At 43.1% G+C, this 21299-nt stretch overlaps 1 protein-coding gene and 2 long non-coding RNA genes across 3 annotated transcripts; all 3 read left to right on the plus strand.

Annotated features, from left to right (window-relative positions):
- Positions 1 to 6915: 6915 nt before the first annotated feature.
- LOC115567874 (uncharacterized) lies at positions 6916 to 7643 on the plus strand. The gene is made up of 3 exons (XR_003981285.1): positions 6916 to 7170; positions 7252 to 7328; positions 7411 to 7643. It is a non-coding gene; the product is annotated as an uncharacterized LOC115567874 (long non-coding RNA).
- A 2092-nt stretch (positions 7644 to 9735) lies between these two features.
- On the plus strand, positions 9736 to 11432 carry LOC115567175 (uncharacterized). Its single transcript, XM_030393494.1, has one exon. It carries the CDS (start codon positions 9736 to 9738, stop codon positions 11353 to 11355), a length of 1620 nt encoding a protein of 539 aa, XP_030249354.1. The 3' UTR covers positions 11356 to 11432.
- A 452-nt stretch (positions 11433 to 11884) lies between these two features.
- LOC115567875 (uncharacterized) lies at positions 11885 to 12824 on the plus strand. Its single transcript, XR_003981286.1, has 2 exons — positions 11885 to 11937; positions 12020 to 12824. It is a non-coding gene; the product is annotated as an uncharacterized LOC115567875 (long non-coding RNA).
- Positions 12825 to 21299: the final 8475 nt, after the last annotated feature.

Genomic DNA, 21299 nt, shown 5'->3' on the forward strand with positions numbered 1-21299 from the left:
GAATTTATATGAAGCCGGGGCAGCAATATCCTGTTATATCCCCTTGTTCTTTCCCCTTTCTAGCAAAGGTATTCAGTGTTGGCTTGTTGCATAAAATGTATCCCACAACTCAAATGTTAGGTTGCACAGATCAGAACCTGTAGATCCACCCTGCAAACAAATGTACAACCTGTAAATCTCCTGCATGTGCAAAGCAGCTCTCAGAATAGCTGGACACAATTTTATTTCAAATATTTTACTGACACTGGTGACTTTTCACTTTTGAACTATTTCTTTTAAACTACGTATTTAATTTGCGTTCACTATTTCAGGGGACCAGGCTTTCATCTGCTCAGACTGCAAAACCTTTGTTATGGCAACATTGTTCTTCACTGGTAGTGAGCGCTGTTTAATAGCATCTTCAGTGATCCCTGCCCTTGTTTCAGCAAGAGCTCATTTGTTTTACATTGCATATTTCTTCAGTAGGAAGCTCAAGATATCAAGGAAAGTCAGTGTGCTAACATTGCTAATGTGTGCCCTCCTCATGCTTATTATCATTATGCAGAAACAGTGTGACCCACTTACTGACTGCTTGCTACAGCTACCTAATCCTAATCTGCAGAAGTGGGGAATGACTAGCCTTCTTCATTTAAAATGTCTTAAGCAGAAAATCTATACACACACACACACACACACACACACGCACAGGCAGAAACACATACTCTCATATAACCAATTATTTCACCTGGTGGATCGTGCAGCAGCAACAATGGTGCTGGCGGTGGTTTTTAAATGAGGGAGACCACCTCCATGGGGAAGCTACCTAAGCTCATCTGCAGAGGGTAAGATGGAACATATAGACATAGATCAGCATATATGTGATTACATACAGATGTACAGTGCATTGTCGGGAACTACTTTTATGTAATTATGTCATTTGCCTGATTGTAGTCCAGATCTCTTCCACATAATTCACAATATATAAACATTTGTGATAACAGGTCACATATTTTGTTACACAAATGCTCTGAAAACCCTCATTTTGTCCAGCACAACTTTGAAAACATTCAAATTAAAAAGGACATTGGACTCAAGGTCAGTAGAGGCTGACTCTTGAACTTACAGGATTAATGTAAGTGGGGATGGTGCCCTTGAACAAGGTCCTTAAAGGAGAAGTATGCCTAAAGCTATGTCTGGTCAAAAACAGCAATACAGTTTTTAGCAAATGTCATTACATTTCATTGCTGACCTGAACACTGAGGCCTTAACATGCAATACTGATGCTAGATGGATAGGCTGAGCGTGAAAGTTTGAAGGCCATGAATCAAACTACTGTACGTGATGAGTCAGGAGTTAGAACATGTTGCATCCAGTTCAACAGTGTGGTTCATCTTGTTTTATAAAAATAGTGTTAATGCGACCCAGACCTTGACAATGCCAGACTTTGTAATAGATCTACAGGTCCACATTGTCCCTTACCATGTTTCCATAAAATGTCAATCGATTTTTTAAGCAAACATTTGAAATTTTGAAAAAAAATTTAAATGAGAATGTTGTGTGTTTCCATAAACAGTTTTGAGTTAATGAACTAGGCTAGGTAAAGCACAGTTTTGTCAGAGGATAATGTGGTTTAGGCTACATGGCTATGTGATGTGTGGATGTGGAAGTTAACAGAAGCTATAGTTTAACAACCCGGGAGACAAACTGGAGAGAGGTCTTCAGGAATAGGGCAAGTGGTAAAAGTTATTGAACGTCAGCAATCACCGACCATGTTGCATGCTGTCGGGAGACGATGAAGAAATCTAATGATTATGATGTGGAAAGCAGAAGCGGCTAATCAGTCATGTGACTTGAATGTTTGCTACGTCAGAGTTCATTCAGTAAATCTGTTTCCATCAAACATTTTGCACATTGACTCACAAAAGACACACAAAAAAAAACACTTCAAGCTTTAGTGCACACACATATTGTTGTTACCTTGCATTACCTTGCACTGTTTCATTTCACGTATTGACCCGTAACCTTACTATTTATTACACCTTTTAGCACTGTGAAAGATTACCTGGCCTAAGTGTGAACTGTTTGACTTACAATTGCACAGTGTCCTTGCTGATTTATGGGAAACTGTTTGTGCACAATAGCACTCCGTGCTCCCCGGACACATGTCAGGGGATGTTGGTACGTCTAAGGCTGTCCGGCTGTCTGAATATTGTTTTCTCAAGGTATCTCTGAGCATGTTTGTTATGTTACAACCCAGCTCACAAGGGAAATGGAAGCAACATAAAACCAGATATTATGGCTGAAATATGAATCATTCATTTGTCAAAGTCTAAGGCAAATGAGAATAATACAAATCGAAGGATGCTGAATGGGGAAAAAAGGCCAGTGGATGCTGCTCAAAACAACAAATAAATATAACAAAAAAGGACTTCAAATCCGGAGCTATGTATGCTTAACAAAGAAAACAATGAAAATAAACTACCTATACCTCATCTGGTAATGGCAGTAAAACAGAAGAACGAAATCAACAGCACCTCTAATATTGTTGAAACTAACACAGAAAACCAACTTATGCGTGTGATATCAATATTGAATGTACTAACCCTGCGGCCAGTACCCCTACACAAGGAACAATCAACAATACAGAGCACACAGCCATCCGAATCAAGCTGGCAAACTGGCAACAGGGATCAGCCGCCGTGACTGGCAAGCTGGTAGACCATTTAAAAACTGATTGCTGACTTTGGATTGGCACGCCTAGAAGAAGACAGTAGAAGGAGACCAAAAATTGGACAGAACACATACACACACATGCAGGGCCGTAACAGTGCTATAAACTGTTACTTCAAATTGCAAATGAGAGGATATTTTTTTTTCTAAATGTGCCATCCCATGAAATTTTCTAATGTAATATTCTTCAAATGTACAAAAAATAATTTATGTAAAGACCGCTTCTAGTGCAATAATGAATGAGATTTCCAACAATTGTTCTGCTACCAGAAATGTTAGTATAATGGTCTTATGTTGTGATGGTTATGAGGTAATGTTGTTTAGTCTAGCTGATTTAATCAAAAACTAAGTAACACTTTACACTAGGGTGCTCTGGAGATTCACTTACTTTTAAAAGGGTTCTCCTTTGTCTTTCTGGACAGTTAAACTCCCAAACTCTGTATTAAAAAGTATTTTAATCCAGAGGGGAAAACACTTCTTTAGAGTGGATCGTATTACAACAGTCACATGCCCTTGTGTACACTGAAAGTTATTGGTCAGTGAAGTTGCTCCTCCTTTCCATACTAGAAACAATAAATCCCTTTGTGATACATCAAGAGTGATGTAGGACAAAATATACAGTCCTCATATAAAATAATTTAAATGGGGTTCAGCAGTGTGGGCAATTTGGTCTACGTGTATCTCCATCCATCGTTTTTGTGCACATTTTCAATCTGCATAACAATGTGAAAAGGACAAAGCAAAAGCCAAATTGGTCAGGACAATGGAAACAGGCTTACCAAGCAAAACATGGCTTACATGAAGCATGTGACTTAAACAGGCATCTGACAACTTTAATGTTTACTTGCTTTATTGTTTCATTACAAAGTAAATGTTGATTGCACAATGTGATGGCTGTTGAGTAACACTGATAACATCAGTGATCATATAGGTTCCCCACCAGGCAAAAAATCGACCTGGAACAGGCTGGAAAAGCAGGGGAACCAATCCTTTCAGTTGCTTTCATTAAACAGGAAACAGGACATGTTCAAAATTCACTTCACTTTTTCTATTAACACACATCACTATAAAAATACAGTCCTTGACAGTTGGCATTTTTTGCAAATGGCCATAACCAGTGTATCTTCCAAACAATTAAGTTTCAACATTTTGTGACATGTTGTCATACCATTTAAAGTCTCAACTGAAACCCAACACACAGGAACACCCCTCAGTTTGGCTTGCAGCTTGCTAGTTTACGGCTCATGTAGGGTAAAATTGTTTACCTTACTTTCTAGATCTTTTTGGGTGAATGTAGGCAATACAAACGGTCCTCGGTCAAACGCATGTAAACACAGTGATCATCAATGTGGATCATGACATCCACTCATATTTTTATATTGTGTCATTGTTTCTTATGTTCCTGTTTAACATGCAGTCAGGCTTTATCACTAGTAGATGAACTCTGGCCTCTCAGTTTCCCTGAGCCTCCTTTATTGAAACTCAAATCATGAGAAACAGAGGAGGCTAAACACAAGTGCCTGCTTAGTGTCATAGGGTTTTCTTAGACAGTTGAAATTAGAATGTAAAAGTAATCTGATGGGTTATTTTTCCTGCCTGATATGAAGTCTGTCTCTCTCTTGGGAAGCCTCTCACCAGATAAATGGTTCCTTTGAATAAAGCGTAGCCCTCTGCAACTTTGTTACATTAGAAATCAAGTATGCATGGCTAAATGCCAAGCACTGCATATATTAGCATTCAGTAAAATCTGCCCTGGCTCCTGCATACTTGGAACATTAGTCTGGTCTTTATCCAACATAATCTTACACACCATTTATCACAGAGTAAGAATAATAGACTTCTGTGGATTTCTCAAATGCCCTTCTGGGTCCAGACCTGTGTGCCGAGCCCTGGAGAGAAGATGGAGGAAGTCTATTTGGTCTAATTAAACTGATTACAATATGCTCACTCTATGAGGGCAGGAATAAATAAATAATTGCAGCCTCGTAGACACAGGTCAGTAGATAATGGAGAGGTTTTTTTTTCTTGATAATTAGCTCTAAATGCTTTAAGTAAAGTACCTCTCCCTGGGAGCTATGCCAGTCATGATGCCTAGTTTATTCAGCAGCATCTTTGTCTTGAGTGCACCTGTCTGTGTGATGCTCAGACACACAAAAGGTACTAACCATGATTTTCTGAGACAATAAAGTTTGAATACACACACAGCACCTGTTGGACAAAATAATACTACATTTGATGTACACAGTGGTGGACAGTAACGGAGTAAATTTACTTGAGTACTGTACTTAAGTACATATCCAGAGGATTTGTACTTTACTTGAGTATTAGATTTCTTTGGTACTTATTACTCTTACTTGAATACATTTCCAAGACAAATATTTTTACTTTTACTCAAGTTAATTTCTAGGAAGGCTGAAAAGTACTCGTTACTTTCAGGTCTGCTCTTTTTTTTTTTTTTTTTTTTTTCTAAAATACTATTGGACACAAGCTGTGTTTGTCAAAGAAGGAAACATATCACAGTGCACGCTCTCCACTGGGATCTACGTAAAAGCGGAATTACGTCATTCCTCCCCATACGGATACCACCAAAGTAGCCACGCTCTCAACTGCGTTTGTCAACACAAAACCGCGACAATGGCTGCATCAGATGTAGTTTTTTTGTAAAGCAGTGATTCTCAACCAGTGGTCTGGGGACAACATTGGTCTTTGAGGGGGTTCCAGTTCCCAACTTCTGATAGAGAGTTAGTTGGACGGTGCAGGGTTCATTTGGTTACAGTTTTAATGATAGTTAATAAACATCTGCATCTGCAACATCTGCTGCAGTGATGTTGCTAGGTATGCGTCCTGCGTCCCTGACGCATTAAAATCTGAAAGGACGCACTAAACTCACTATCCATGCGTCCCAGGGGCACCTCATTTTTCCCATGAAAAACGATACATTGTGAACATTAAACAACTCGTGTTTAATCACAGTAACTGGCAAAGAAACCTTGTTGTTAGCAGACCGGACAAGCGCTGTTTCAACCCTCTGCGCATCTACTCGGCGCAGACGTGATCCCCTGTACAAAGTATCGTGACATCCTAATTTAGCTGTTACCAAAACAACTAGCCCGTCACCGCTGATTTCCTTTCAACCAGGGACATCGCACTCGTGGGGGATGTGTGTGTTTTAACACCCACACTTTTCCCGATGAGAGGGTTCAACACCCACACTTTTTCTGCATTTTTTCTGCAGTTTTGCACAAACGCCTTACTGCGGCCAGAGTCACTTTCTCCGGCCGCTCTAAGTCTCAGTCGCTGCAGCTGCCTCCTCTCTCCTCCCTCTCCTGTTGCTGCTTCAAACATGACACTAGCTTTGGGACTGACCGGCTGATGATTGACTGTTCTGCCTTAAGTCCCGCCTCTCTTGCTATGTTAGATTTATTGTTCAGCTCTTGTTGATGAGGCGGGATCTACCGTAAAATACCAAATAATAGCCGGGGCGTGTATTTGTCTCAATCACTTAACAGACCAGGCGTTTATTTGGGACAGGCGATTAATTCCCTCCTCACAAAAATCCGGGCTGAAAATGTCACAAACTTCTCCAGCTTCTCTGTGAATTCTCTGGAAACGGAGAGCACCAAAAACAATGGGCCTCATTCATGAACCGTTCTTACGAACAAATTTGTTCTTAAGTCCCACTTACAAAGATTTTACGAAGATTGTGGCATTCATGAATTTTTTCTTATCTAGGATTTTTTCTTAGGCAAGAACAAATCCTACGAACACTCAGGAGTACTCTTACGCACATTTCAGTGCCGAAATGTTGGCATGGTTGTGTTTTCTTCTCTTGTGTAGTTCAATAAAATGCAATATTACAGTGATAATTCTGTCATATTTATTCATTTATTTATTTATTTCATATTTTTGGTAATTTACAAAGAATTTAAATTCTAAAATAAATTAAATGTGCCAATGATTTTAGATAAATCAAGTAAATTGGAAACATGCCAATCAATTAGTAACCCCCCCACCCTATTTATACATGGCATTTCTCCATCCAAGGCCTGCAAAACAATTGCATATATATTGCTACTGCGGCTTTCATCAATGTAAGAACACAGCTGCGAACAATTCTGAGGCTTACGAACAAGTTGGTGAATCTGACGTAGGGTTTTCTTAATGTGGCAGGACGGTCTCATCTTTTCCCACATGCCCCCCCCCCTCCTCCTCGCTCCATCCACCTAAGGTGTGGATTGACGCACTGATTGATGGGCGGCGCTGCGCGCTTATTTATACTGGCCTGGTCACACCTGCGATCCCTTTCTCCTTTCCGGTTCTGCTCATCCTCCGTGGTGGCTGTGGCCCGGCGTGGCAGAGCTGGTGCAGGTGTTTGAGCCTTTGTGGCGTGTCGGAGTGTGGTGGAGCCCGGTTCGGCGTGGCGGATCATCTTGGCGCACGTTTCCTCTCGTTGCACAACAGGTATGCGCACCGCTGTCCTCCTTCCCACTTAGTGTGCCGCAGGGCGCATCGGTGACACGGTTCTCCTTTTTGTGGCTGTAGTGTGGCAGGCTGCTGTTGCCGTGGGGCCCGCGTTGCTCCGCTGGAAGCCCTCCTGGGTGTGGTTGTGCGTCCTCGTGGTAAGTCGGCGTTGTCCGTCCTCCTCTTTCCCTTCTAACCGCTGCTCGACCCCCGGCTAATTGTTAACATTCTGTGCCACAGTTTGGATCAGGCAGAAGCCGTGTAATAACTCTGCTACCTGGCCTGCTGTGACACTGCGCCGGTGAGGTCCATTTAAACATTCATTCATCGCCACGGCTCCCTGGACGACGCTGCTGTTTTGTGTGGCTCCATTGTTTGGCTGCTGCTGATTTTAGGCAGCTGTTTTGGTGTCATTTAAAAGAAATTATTTTTGTTGTTTTCTTTTTTTGGGGGTTTTCTGAATTGAGGTTGGGTCCAGCATCCCGCTCACAGAGCTGTCATCAGAGCCCTAACGCTGGGCTCTCTGGGGGCTGCTGCATGGGTTTATTGATTTGAGGAAAAGCTTGATTTATTAATTTGTTTATTGTTAAGTGTAAATTTGAGTTTCTTTGTATTATTTTTCATCGTTTTTGTTTAATTGTATTTGAAGATTTAATTGGTTATTTTGGGTTCCTTTTTTTTATAATACTTTATTGTTGGTGTGTGTGTGTGTGTGTGTGTGTGTGAGAGATACCAGCCAGACTGTGAGGCCATTTTAATTTTCCCTCTCTCCTTGTGGACAGGTGCTGGAGCTCAGAGCGGCGACCCAATCCCTGGTGGCGGGTTCTTCACTTCTCAGTTGCGTGGGTGTGCAGTGTCACGGGTGATATTATTATTTTGGTTTGTTTCTCCCTCCTCTTTGGTTTCAGGCCGCCGTGGCAAGCCCAGCTCTGTCCATCCCCTTTTTGTGGCCCAGTGATTAATGTGAGATGGCTTGTTAAATTTTGAAACTAAAAAAAAACCCATTGTACAATAAAAGTATTTCTATATTTTGAACACTGTCTCCTGCCCAGTGGTGATTTACGAACCTGTGACCTTATAGTCTCCTAGTAAAACAGTAACTACTTCCTGTGGCGAAATTCCCCAGGTGGCGTTGTTCGGCAACACTCACCCCTAGCTTCCACCTCGCCACAAACTTGGCGTTGTCGGCAGGATCACCACATTTAAAGGGGCAGGGACGTGTTTTGTTTTTTTTATTTAGATTTATTCTTTTCCTCTTTTCATCAGTATTATTGATTTGTAGGTGGAGCCAAAAAAAAAAAAAACAAAAAAAAAAAAAACAGCAGCGTCTAATCCAGTAGTTTTTTTTTTCTTTTTCCCATACTGTGCACTTCTCTTATTAGATAACATGGAAGAGGAGGTGCAGGAGCTAAGGGAGTTGGTTTTGCAGCTTAGGGCGGACAACGAGCGGCTTTGTCGGGAAGGTGCTGCTTCCCCGGGGGGCTCTGGTGGGGCTTCGTTGGCCTCCCCTGGTCCAGCTGTCCATGCCCCACCGGCAGGCGCTGCAGCTGCTGTCACAGAGCGGCTGGTAGTGATCCCTAGAGACCGTAGATGCCCCCTGTTTAACGGTAAGACTGGCGTTGGCATAACTGAGTGGGTGGAAGAGATCCAGGCGTGCATGCGTGCCCGCCACTTGTCCATGGTCGACCAGGCTTTCTTCATATTCGACCACCTCGGGGGTGAGGCTAGGGAAGAAATTAAGTATCGCACTAGTGCTGAGAGAAGCAACCCTGCTAGCGTCCTAGCCATCTTGAAAGAATTGTATGGTTGTGCCAGATCATACGTAACCTTGCAACAGGCCTTCTTTTCCAGGAAGCAGCAGGAGGGGGAAACATTGTTGGAGTTTTCTTTGGCCCTGATGGCTCTCATGGAGCAGGTGAAGCAACGTGCACCTGATGGGTTGCTTAATTCAGAGGTCCTGCTTCGCGATCAGTTCGTGGAACATGTCCTGGACAGCGCTCTTCGCCGGGAGCTGAAACAGTTTGTTCGCCGTCAACCCACTGCTACATTGTTGGAGGTACGTGGGGAAGGTATGCGGTGGGAGAGGGAGGGGTTCCCGGGAGGTGCAAGGGAACGCAGTCACTCCCTTCCATCCATGTATGGCCTGCAGTATGGGGTGCAGGGCAGTTCTCGGCCGGCTCTTCCTGCTTCTCCACATGGTTCCGAGCTTGGTGAGTTGAAAGAGCTGTTGAAGCGTCAACAGGAACAGCTCAATCAACTCACCCGTACTGTCGCTTCTATGCAGACTTCCATGCCACCAGCTCGACCCCAACGTAATGGCCCTGTGATTTGCCTTCGTTGCCGTCAGCCTGGTCACTTCGCCAGGGACTGTGAAGGTGAACGGGCTCGTGCTGGCCCTGCTGCTAGTCGGTCTTCTACTGTGGCCAGGCCCACCAATTCCTCTCACCATCCGGAAAACTAGCACCCACTGAGCTGCAGAGTCACAGTTCAGATGGGGAGTTAGAAGGCTCACAGGTAGCAGCTGCAACCAGGTTAATGGCATTTTGCCCAAATATTGATGTGGTCATGAGCGGAGTCACTGTTTCCTGCTTGGTGGACACCGGGTCAATGGTGTCCACAGTCAGAGAGAGCTTCTTTCTTGAGCTCTTTGCACCTTGGGGGAGTGACCGCCTCCAGTCATGCCATTGGTTGCAGCTCCGGGCCGCTAATGGTCTTGCCATTCCCTACCTTGGTTACCTAGAACTGGATGTCATCCTTTGTGGTAAGAAGATCCCCCGCTGTGGTATTCTGGTGGTGAAGGACCCTGTCAGCACTGAATCTTCTGTTCCTGGGATTCTCGGGATGAATGTCATTCGCCGCTGCTACAGAGAACTCTTCAGCGCACATGGCCTTTCGTTCTTTGACCTGCCTGCAGTCACACAGTCTCCTGGTCCCGTCATTGAGGCCTTGCAGCAATGTCATCAGGTCACTACTCGGCACCATGTTCCACCCACCGGTGCTGCCAGGGTTCGAGGCTCCCGAGTGGTGCGAGTCCCTGGTGGTGTCATGAAGGTGGTGGCTAGCACTTGCCCTGAACAGTTCTCTGGTCAGTCTCTGCTTTTTGAGCCCCCAGCGTCTGGCTTGCCAGCTGGGCTGCTGGCTTCCCCTTGTTTTGTTCAGGCGGTACAAGGTACAGCCTACATCCCTGTAGTCAATGTCGGAACCAATGAAGTCGTCCTTTACCCACGAACCTGCCTTGGCACTCTGAGTCCTGCTGAAGTGGTCAGTCTTCCTCCAGGAGTCACGGAGGTTAGGTCCTCTGCTACTGTCTCCTCCGTGGTGGCTGCTGGTTCAGAACAGGGTCAGGTTGACACCGTTGACTTGTCTGCATTGGCAGAGCCAGAACAGAGGCAGGTCCGGTCCTTGTTGCAGAGGTTTAGTTCGGTCTTCTCTGCCCATGAAGGTGACCTTGGTTGTACGAATCTGGTTTCTCATGACATTCCTCTGCTGGATGATGTCCCGGTTCGGCAGAGATACCGACGTATTCCACCATCCGAGTATGAGGCAGTCAAGACCCACATCAACCAGCTCCTTGAAGCTCAGGTGATAAGAGAAAGCAGTAGTCCTTATGCTTCCCCGATCGTCTTGGTGCGCAAGAAGGACGGCAGCCTACGTATGTGCGTCGACTACCGCCTGCTTAATGCAAAGACACGCAAGGATGCTTTTCCTTTACCTCGCATTGAGGAGAGTCTTGACGCTCTGTCTGGGGCCCAGTGGTTTTCCACTCTCGATCTGGCGAGCGGTTACAATCAAGTACCAGTCTCGGAACCGGATAAGCAGAAAACTGCCTTTTGCACACCATTTGGGCTCTTTGAGTGGAATCGCATGCCGTTCGGGCTGTGCAATGCACCGAGCACCTTTCAGCGCCTTATGCAGAGGATGTTCGGAGACCAGCAGTGTGAATCTCTTCTTTTGTACTTGGACGACATCATTGTGTTCTCGTCCTCAGTTTCCCAGCATGTCCAACGACTGGAGGTGGTTCTGGATCGGCTCCAGAGGGAAGGTCTTAAGGTCAAGCTTTCAAAATGTTCCCTCTTCTCAGAGGCATCCACCAACCACTGGTCCATCCGTTCCACGTCGTACCCCTCGATTAACAGCTGGGCAACACTCAAATGTTTATCATCTTCCTCAGCCTGTGATTCATGAGGCCAACGGGGCCATTGGACTTGTAGGGCCCGTGTCAAATGCGCAGTCAGCAGTCTTCCGGCCTTGGTGCTAGTGTGTTGAGAGTTTATCCATCATCGGGGCGACGATGCAGAACTAGGGGGTAGAATGTGGCAGGACGGTCTCATCTTTTCCCACATGCCCCCCCCCTTCTCCTCGCTCCATCCACCTAAGGTGTGGATTGACGCACTGATTGATGGGCGGCGCTGCGCGCTTATTTATACTGGCCTGGTCACACCTGCGATCCCTTTCTCCTTTCCGGTTCTGCTCATCCTCCGTGGTGGCTGTGGCCCGGCGTGGCAGAGCTGGTGCAGGTGTTTGAGCCTTTGTGGCGTGTCGGAGTGTGGTGGAGCCCGGTTCGGCGTGGCGGATCATCTTGGCGCACGTTTCCTCTCGTTGCACAACAGGTATGCGCACCGCTGTCCTCCTTCCCACTTAGTGTGCCGCAGGGCGCATCGGTGACACGGTTCTCCTTTTTGTGGCTGTAGTGTGGCAGGCTGCTGTTGCCGTGGGCCCGCGTTGCTCCGCTGGAAGCCCTCCTGGGTGTGGTTGTGCGTCCTCGTGGTAAGTCGGCGTTGTCCGTCCTCCTCTTTCCCTTCTAACCGCTGCTCGACCCCCGGCTAATTGTTAACATTCTGTGCCACAGTTTGGATCAGGCAGAAGCCGTGTAATAACTCTGCTACCTGGCCTGCTGTGACACTGCGCCGGTGAGGTCCATTTAAACATTCATTCATCGCCACGGCTCCCTGGACGACGCTGCTGTTTTGTGTGGCTCCATTGTTTGGCTGCTGCTGATTTTAGGCAGCTGTTTTGGTGTCATTTAAAAGAAATTATTTTTGTTGTTTTCTTTTTTTGGGGGTTTTCTGAATTGAGGTTGGGTCCAGCATCCCCCTCACAGAGCTGTCATCAGAGCCCTAACGCTGGGCTCTCTGGGGGCTGCTGCATGGGTTTATTGATTTGAGGAAAAGCTTGATTTATTAATTTGTTTATTGTTAAGTGTAAATTTGAGTTTCTTTGTATTATTTTTCATCGTTTTTGTTTAATTGTATTTGAAGATTTAATTGGTTATTTTGGGTTCCTTTTTTTTATAATACTTTATTGTTGGTGTGTGTGTGTGTGTGTGTGTGTCTGTGTGTGTGTGAGAGATACCAGCCAGAGTGTGAGGCCATTTTAATTTTCCCTCTCTCCTTGTGGACAGGTGCTGGAGCTCAGAGCGGCGACCCAATCCCTGGTGGCGGGTTCTTCACTTCTCAGTTGCGTGGGTGTGCAGTGTCACGGGTGATATTATTATTTTGGTTTGTTTCTCCCTCCTCTTTGGTTTCAGGCCGCCGTGGCAAGCCCAGCTCTGTCCATCCCCTTTTTGTGGCCCAGTGATTAATGTGAGATGGCTTGTTAAATTTTGAAACTAAAAAAAAACCCATTGTACAATAAAAGTATTTCTATATTTTGAACACTGTCTCCTGCCCAGTGGTGATTTACGAACCTGTGACCTTATAGTCTCCTAGTAAAACAGTAACTACTTCCTGTGGCGAAATTCCCCAGGTGGCGTTGTTCGGCAACACTCACCCCTAGCTTCCACCTCGCCACATTAAGGAACCTCTTAAGAACAACTTAAGAAAGAATCTAAGAAGATTCTTAAGAAGATATTGGTGAATGAGGCCCAATGTCTGTAATGTTCTCTGATGATTATAAACGTTGATTACTCCTGATACGTTCACTATACAGGTCGACACCAAACCACATGATGTGTTTTATAATGTTTTTATGTATTTACAGCTTCTAATGTATGTAACACTGTTACTGTGATGACATATGACAGTTAAATATTTAATCTGTCTATAATAACCACATCCTGACATGCAACTGTGATTTTTGATAATCTAAGTACTAATAATAACAATCATGACAAAAAAATTAACAGAGACTGCAGATCAAGATAAGCAGCTGCAGTGAGCAGCTCTCTTTTCTGTTAGCAGTGAAGTGACACATAGTCCATGACAGAACATTATAGAATTTGATAATGTATAAAATAACATTTAATGGTAAAAAAGAAAAAGTACAGTTGCAGTAGGCTTCTATTATAAATATTATAATTAAACAAATCAAGACAGATGTCACATTTACATGTCAGGGTGTGGTTATTATAGACACGGATTTAATATTTAAGTGTCAATTTATCATCACCTCCCGACCCAAAATTGTGCTAAATAAAACACCACCACCACCACATCCATCCCCCGCACTTTTGAAAAGCTTACTACACCTCTGATTTCAACAATTAAAAATACGAACTTCATGGTAAATAAACCCACGTTTCCACTGCTCGATGCTGTGCTCATTTGTGTCGATTATATTTTAACGTTTAGGGGACGTGCTGTAATGAAATAAATAGAACATAATCCGGTGGTGGTGATGAAAACTACATTGAATGGCAGCCGCCATTTTGTTATGCCCAAACGGTGCAGGTCAGCAGACTATTTGAATTTTAGTAATTTATTTTGGTGCTATTTATGTTGCTACAGAAATGCTGTTTGATTTGAATGTCATATGCCACTGTGACAGTTGTTTTGCAATAAACTTTTCAGATCTGGAATTTTATTTGTTTAATTTCAGATACATTTTGAACATACATGAATATATCCGTTTATTATAACCATATCATACCACCATCAAAGGACTTTAACACTCAATAAAATTTAAGAAAGAGAATAATATAAGAAAGAAAGAAATCTTTTTAACTGGGGAGTCAGGACCCGTTGAATTTCCCAGGGACCCACTCAACTCACCACCTGTGGGTCCCGGGGACTCACTACATTGAAAACCTATCAACATCACTGTGCTGTCCTCCTGTGATCCCCATCATTGTATTTGTTTTTATAAGTGTTTCTGCAGGCTTTATGTAACATTGTGGTTCTAAAAGCAAGCACATCAGTGCAGGTGGTTTCAAAGAGTTAATTCTCAGAAACAAGTTAAAAGGTCCTTAAATTCATTTAGAAAAAATTATAGTAATTCATTGATGTGAAAAATAAGAAATTTACTCTTACTCTTACTTTTACTTAAAGTAAATTTAAAAGCAGGTACTTTTGGATACTTAAGTACCTTTAAAAGCAAGCACTTTTTTACTCTTACTCGAGTAACATGTCGACTGAGCTACTTTTACTTGTAACGTACATTTTGACCAGTAGTATTTGTACTCTTACTCAAGTACTGGGGTCGAGTACTCTGTCCATCTCTGGATGTACACAGGATCCACTGCATTGTGTTCTAGCTCCATCCAAGCTGACAGAACCGATCTGTGTATTCTAATGTGTCAAAAGTTTTATGTCTGCATCTGTTTTATAGTTTGGCCCATCACTTTAAAGCAACCCTTCAGTGTATTTTGGTATTCTTATGATATGTACGAGTCCTCTCTTTTCACAAAGCAGGTTTAGTGAAAACTCTGAGTCTGTTAACCCTGAAATGAGGGAAACTCTGAGTTTTCCGTTTCACAAAGGGAGATAACTCAAACCAGAGAAAGAGGGGTAACTCTAGCCTGTTTCGGAGAGAGAGGTAAGTTTAGCTCTCGGTCAGTTACCATGGTAACATACTATATGAACCTAACCTGGTCGGGACCAGGTTTTTCTAAACAAACCTCGAGTTTCTCTCTGTCTCCGCCCTCTTTCAGCCACACACGGTATTTGATTTCCTCATTCATTCAGTCAGCAGGCGAGTTTTGGCGTAGTATAGTTCTGCCGTCTGTTTTTTGAGAAAATCATTGCAAAAATCAGTCAGTAGGCCTACATTAGAAATTATATTAGGTGGCGACTATTTTCACTACCATGGCATGTCCTTTTGATAATGATCCCGTGGATGAAGGTGCAGCATTACTGCGCAGAGAATTAAATATTCGTCGGGAGATGATTATCAGACCGCGCATAGATGTTCTTGCATTTCCAGACAACTATCTTTTTGAGCGGTACCATTTCACTTCACAGTCCATCATTTACATACACAACCTAATCCGTCCTTACATTTCCAACATTACCAACCAAAGTCATGCTCTCACATCCCAGCAGATATTGTGTGTTGCGCTGCGTTCTTTTGCAAATGGGAGTTTTTTATACAACGTCGGAGATGCAGAGCACTTGAGCAAGGCAACTGTATGCAGAGCGGTCAGAAAAGTGTGCCTCGCCCTGAAACGGGCGAGGCACACCGTTAGAGGTGGTGGTGCTGGGCCACCACCCGTTTTGCGGGCATCTGCTTTCTTTCTGTTGGCTGAGTAGAAGTCTGTGTTAACTTAAATAGGCTTAATTATTTAACAGAACATGATATAGACGAGAAGACATTTATGTGTGTGAAAACAGCATTATGTTGGGGATAAAACAACTGTACAGTCAAACAGCCACTTAATATTTACTTGTAAAACATGATCAAAATGAGGTACCCCCATGAGATTATGCCGAGGTCTTACCTGTTTGAAAAATGTTTTTATGTTTCATCTTAAGCTGCAGCCAAGTGCGCTTCTCCCCCGCAGGATTGCACCTAAATTAGATAAATTAATAGGCTACCACTCAAGTTTCCCCCTGTAATATTAGTGTGATTGCAAAGGACTACATTTAAACTAACGCATTGACCCGAGCACCAATGTTCTCCCACGCCGTCTACCTCTCTTTTGCTGCTGCAGCGGTGTTACACTTCCTTCTAAAAACATGCTCAAACTCACCGTATGAGCGCATTAATATTTCTAATTCCAGTGGGGTGAAAAACGTAGCTCTCCTCTTCCCCGTTGCCATGGTGACTCGTCGAATCGGGGCTCCATTGATGCTGTCTTTTTATACTTGTGGTGCACGCACTTAACTCCAGGTGAAACTACTCCGAGTTGATCAAACTAACTCAAATCTGCTGTTCTGGAACCGAAAACTCAGAGTTTCCTAACTCAGAGTAGATCAACTCAGAGTTCAGGGTTAGACTCAGAGTTTGTTGAACCTGCTTTGTGAAATGGACCCCTGGTGATGCTGATGAGCCACACTGTTTGCCATTTTTTTTTCTTTTTTTGCCAAATAACTTAACTTTGTGCTCAAAGTCAGACATTTTGAGCTGTAGCTAATATGAATAAGAATGCTGGATATATTAGAATCATAGAAACAGGGCAGTGCTTAGTGTGTGAGTTGTCGAGCAAGAGAGGGAGAGCTAGCTACAGGTGTTGGCTACCTGAGCTGAGGGGCTCTTCCACAGAGAAGAGTTGTGTAGTAGCAGTAAATGTACAGCACAGGTTCCAGTTTGACCATGAATAAACTCAAACACAAGAAGAACTTCTATTTGAGTGACAGCTGGCACCATTCCTGCTAATATTCATGGTGCTGGTACATGCTAATATCGATGCTATTATATTCCATGTTTGTGTTGCCATTCTGGCAGTCTGATTTTGATGGTAGTATCTACATATGACTTTTAACCATGGCCCCATTCAGTGACAGCATGTTTAATTGGTCTGTCTGTGGACACATTATTTTCAGCACGATAGCATCGTAACTATTTAAGATACAGTCAGAAAACTTAACAGGTGTGTAGTTCAGATCAAATTCAGGATTAATTGCGGAGTAATTATATAAGAGGTTCGGCAAGGCTAATACACGCTGAGAGTATTGTAAATTCAGTTTACAGAGTTACATTTTGTTATTGTTCATGCTGGACAACTTTTTGAATTTACTGAAAATAATGTTTATTTTTGTTGTATAGTGCTGCATGGAGTTGATGGCCTGTCGCCACATACTGTTAGCACAGAGAAAAGTGTAATAAGTATATTGATTTACTGCATAGTTTAATTTCATTTTCATGTACCAATGTTTCATACTCTGTTGAAATAACTGTATGTGGATTCTGTTTATTTTCTTTGATTCTGTTTAACAGAAGAGCTACCATTACAGTTGTTCGTGTATCGTCATTAATGCACTTTCAGTCAACAAATTTCGTTCATGTGTTTGCATTTTTGCGCTAAGCTGTAGTCAGCTGAGGCATTAGTCACTTTATGTTAAGGCTTAATGTATTTCAGTCAGGCATATTGTTTACCAAGCTAGGTGAAATCATTTGAGTTTTGAACACTAAGATATTACTTGAAGTGAGACTCGTCGTGCCTGAAGTTGTCCATTTTTGTTTGTTAAGGAAATCTTTGTTTAATCTAAACCCAATTGGACACTAAGATAATTTAATACTACTCTCCTTTTTGAAGAGTATTCGGGGAAATAAGGATCCCATGAAATATTTTGTGTCTTGCGTTATTCAAATATCACCAGGCTACATTAAAATTATACAAACAAGGTCACTCTGATCTTTTCTCTGTATTCTAACTGTTAAACTGAGGTAAGTAATTATTACCATAAAAGGGTGCAATGGCAACTAATTTATTTGGCAAATAAATGTTTGTGAATGTTCTCCTAACAAAGCACGTGATTAAACAAAATCAATAAATACATTTTAAAAAACAATCTCAACATGCCAGATGTACGACATTGAACTTTCATCCTCTGGTAAAGAATTTTCACAAAGACTTAGTGTCAGTAAAATATCCAAGGTATGCAGCAGTCTCATTATTGAACTCATTACTGATGATAGTTTGGGGTGAATTGGGACTCAAATCATTATAAACTAGCGTATGTTTAAAATACATAATATAGCCGACTATATAGAAGGCTACAAGTTGCATAATTAGTATTTCAAAACAAATTGGTCCATTTGGACAGGAGTTGTGCAGCAGGAGCAAAAAAATAATGTTTATTTATCATACTTTCAAGAAACATCATTAAAGAAATACATTATTAATGTGAATATGAAGAGTAAAAGGATACCATGTATAAAGGTAGAAGGGCTGCAAGAATGCTGCTGTTGAGGATAAATTATGACAAGCTAATGACACCAGGAGAAGGGTGAAGGGAGCTCACTAATCCGAGATGTGCATGAGTTCCTCTGGCTAATGGTGTCTTATATCGCCTGTATAAAAATGCAGTGTTTTCTGTTTTTTGTTTGAGTTTATTAGAGCAGCATGGAAGAAGCAGTTTATTCCTGGATCTTGGTGAAGGGCATGAAGTATCTTTTTTCTTAAAGGAGCAAGTTGGAAGATATGGCCAGAATTTGTATTTATTTCACTTAAATCAACTTTACTGACATTATCAACAGAGTGTGAAGCAATAACTGTGTTGACTTTGTTGTAGATATATCTACTGAAGTTAGCATGTTAACCAGCTAACCCTGGCCTGTATTGCCTCGCAATGCCGCTTTGTACATCAAGAGACGGTGGTCCAATAAGCCTCTGTAGTTAATGTAAAAGCAATACATTTGCAACTTTGTCTGATAAGTATACAAAAAAAAATCTTTATAGCTATTTTCCCTACTAAAGAGAAAAATACAAATCTGAATTTAAGATGATTGTAATTTCTTCATTAACTCATGGTAAAACACACTTCATTCAAACTGGACAAAAACAAAGTCAATATCACCAAAACAGTCTTAAGAGTGTTTCCCCAGATAAATCCTCTATTAGGTCTATGAAAATACCCATCTCTAGATGTCTTTTTAATCCGCTGCTTATGTCCAACTCTCTGTCTCTCCTTTGTGGCTTTGTGCCTCTTTTGTAACCGTCTGCCATGTCTTCATCATTCCTGGAGTCATAGTCCTGGTCAGAGCCGCTGTAAATGACCTCTGCGTCCCCTGTCTTCAAGCTGGTATCTGTCGGTCTCACAGGTTGTGTTCAGTCCCATTTTGGTGTCTGATCGTGTTCACAGGGAGGCCAGTTGAATTGGATTACATGCATTTGACTTTGTTCTTCTGTGGAACATGTTGTCATTAGGCCACCTTAGACTTAACGTAATTCAGGGATGGAGAATTGTTTTGTCTGTCACGGAATTCAACAGATTCATGACAGCACAGCCTTATATTGACCACAAGGCTGAGTGAGAGGTCAAACCATAAGTTTACATCACATTAACACTAGGATTTTCATAGGGATGCTCCACCACCCAAGCTTTGTCACATTTTGCTGTGTAGTGATAACTAACATTGTTTTTTTTCTCTGATTGCATCACCAGCTTATGTTCTTATCGCTGCTCTTACGGGTCCTCCTAATCCCTTGTTATTGTGCTTTATTCTCAGATTTATTTTTCTGGGCTGGATGTTGTATTCCTGCATCTTATTTTTTCTCCTTTTAATTGTTTCTCAGATTTGTAAACCTTATATTTATAAAGCACTGCTGCTCTCCATCTAGGGAATAAGAGCATAACATGTCCACTCCAAGCATATTCTTCATTTATAAATGAAGCATCATTGTCAAATAGTTAAAAAAGAACTCATTTTTGAATGTCTAACTAGTTACTGACATGATCAAAAGAAACAAAGTATTAAATGAAGTTTGATAAAGTAGATTTGGGAACTAAGACCACGCCTCTAACGCATCCCATTTCCACACCAAAAGCATTTAAGCACATCATATCCGTTTCTTTCTCGTTTGACTCAGTCTTCACATGACAGTGACAGACTGGCGGAAATAAGGCTTACCTCAGCCATGGATCAGGATCTCCTTCTCTACCCTTCAGACAGCGACACATTTGAAGGAGATCAGCATACTCCTGAAGTCCCAGAAACCTCTCCATCAGTTAATGCCAATATCCAACCTTCTCAGCTACCTCGGCTGCGCTCTGTAATCCACATTCCCCGGCGCTCTCGGCTTTCACCCTCCGACATCTCCGACATCGTTGGGCCTTCGCCTTACAGTAGCCTAAGGGGAAGATCCCGTCTTCGGCGTCCGAGGGATGTCAGCCGTTCTACACGGCAATCACCAACCCGCTCGACATCCAGGCACTCAAACAACAGGCGAAGCAACTCCGGGCCGCATTCACCCGCATTCCACTCTCAGACATTCTGCAAACATCTCGGACTGAACAGTAGCTCGCCTCAAGCACACTCTCACCCAACATAACATCCCTTTCCATCGTAGTGACAAGTAGGTGAAACTTTTTCTGCTCCTCACGGACTCATAGCAAAACAACACCCTCCCTTGCCGAGCTTCCCGAGCACTTCCTGGTTCGCAGTGCCGCGTCCGCAGCAACGCCGATGACGTCACAGCGCACCGTGTGGCCCAAGATGCTCAGCCTTCCACATCAGCCCTCTCAGAGGGCCAGGTCGTATCAGACTCTGCTCAAGCTCTCCCTGTTCCAGAGTTATCTTAACCCTCCTCCTCTTTTCCTCAGACTTCACAAACAACACAAGCAAATGCATCCCTCCATCCCAGCATCCTTTCCTCTTCTCTTGCTTCTACCTTTCCTATCCCATCTTCCCTGACCACCTCAGCTCCTCCTACCTAGATACAGGCCACCACTAGCCCTTTTTAGATAGAAAAGGCGGCACATTTGCTCCAGGTAAGGGCGGCAATGTGCCAGCCTGTCTTTCTAAAACAGAGGCGTAATATTCCTTCTTTTTCAAAAGCCACCTCTGGGGTAGCCATAAACATGTGACGTGACCTGAAGCTCGAAGTTGGGCTGTGAACAGTGACAACGAATTTGTCAAATTTGTCTTCAAAATAAGAGCTTTACATCGCAGCCCATTTGAGTTTAGAACTGGGTTCTTAGCGGGGGGCTAAATTTGAAAGTAGCGACCATTCCTAGCTTGCCGCTACAACAACAAGCGGTCAACGAAAACAGCTACAGAGACCAAGGAGACGCTAGCGTCATTTTAATGTACGCAGATGAAGTGATGGACTAACTGGTGTGATCAGCTGTTTCTTGGTTTTAAAACCCCCGGCTGTGGGTCGCACTACAGTGCAAGTCACCGACACCTCCGCCCATCTTACGCAGGGGCCGGCACATTGACGCCTCAGTTTTAGATAGCAGGTGAGGGGGAAATAAGTGTTCCCTCCGAGGCAGCAAATTGGTGGAACAAAACAGACCCCCAATTTGCCG

This window comes from Sparus aurata, chromosome 17 (assembly GCF_900880675.1).
Source record: "Sparus aurata chromosome 17, fSpaAur1.1, whole genome shotgun sequence".
NCBI lineage: Eukaryota > Metazoa > Chordata > Actinopteri > Spariformes > Sparidae > Sparus > Sparus aurata.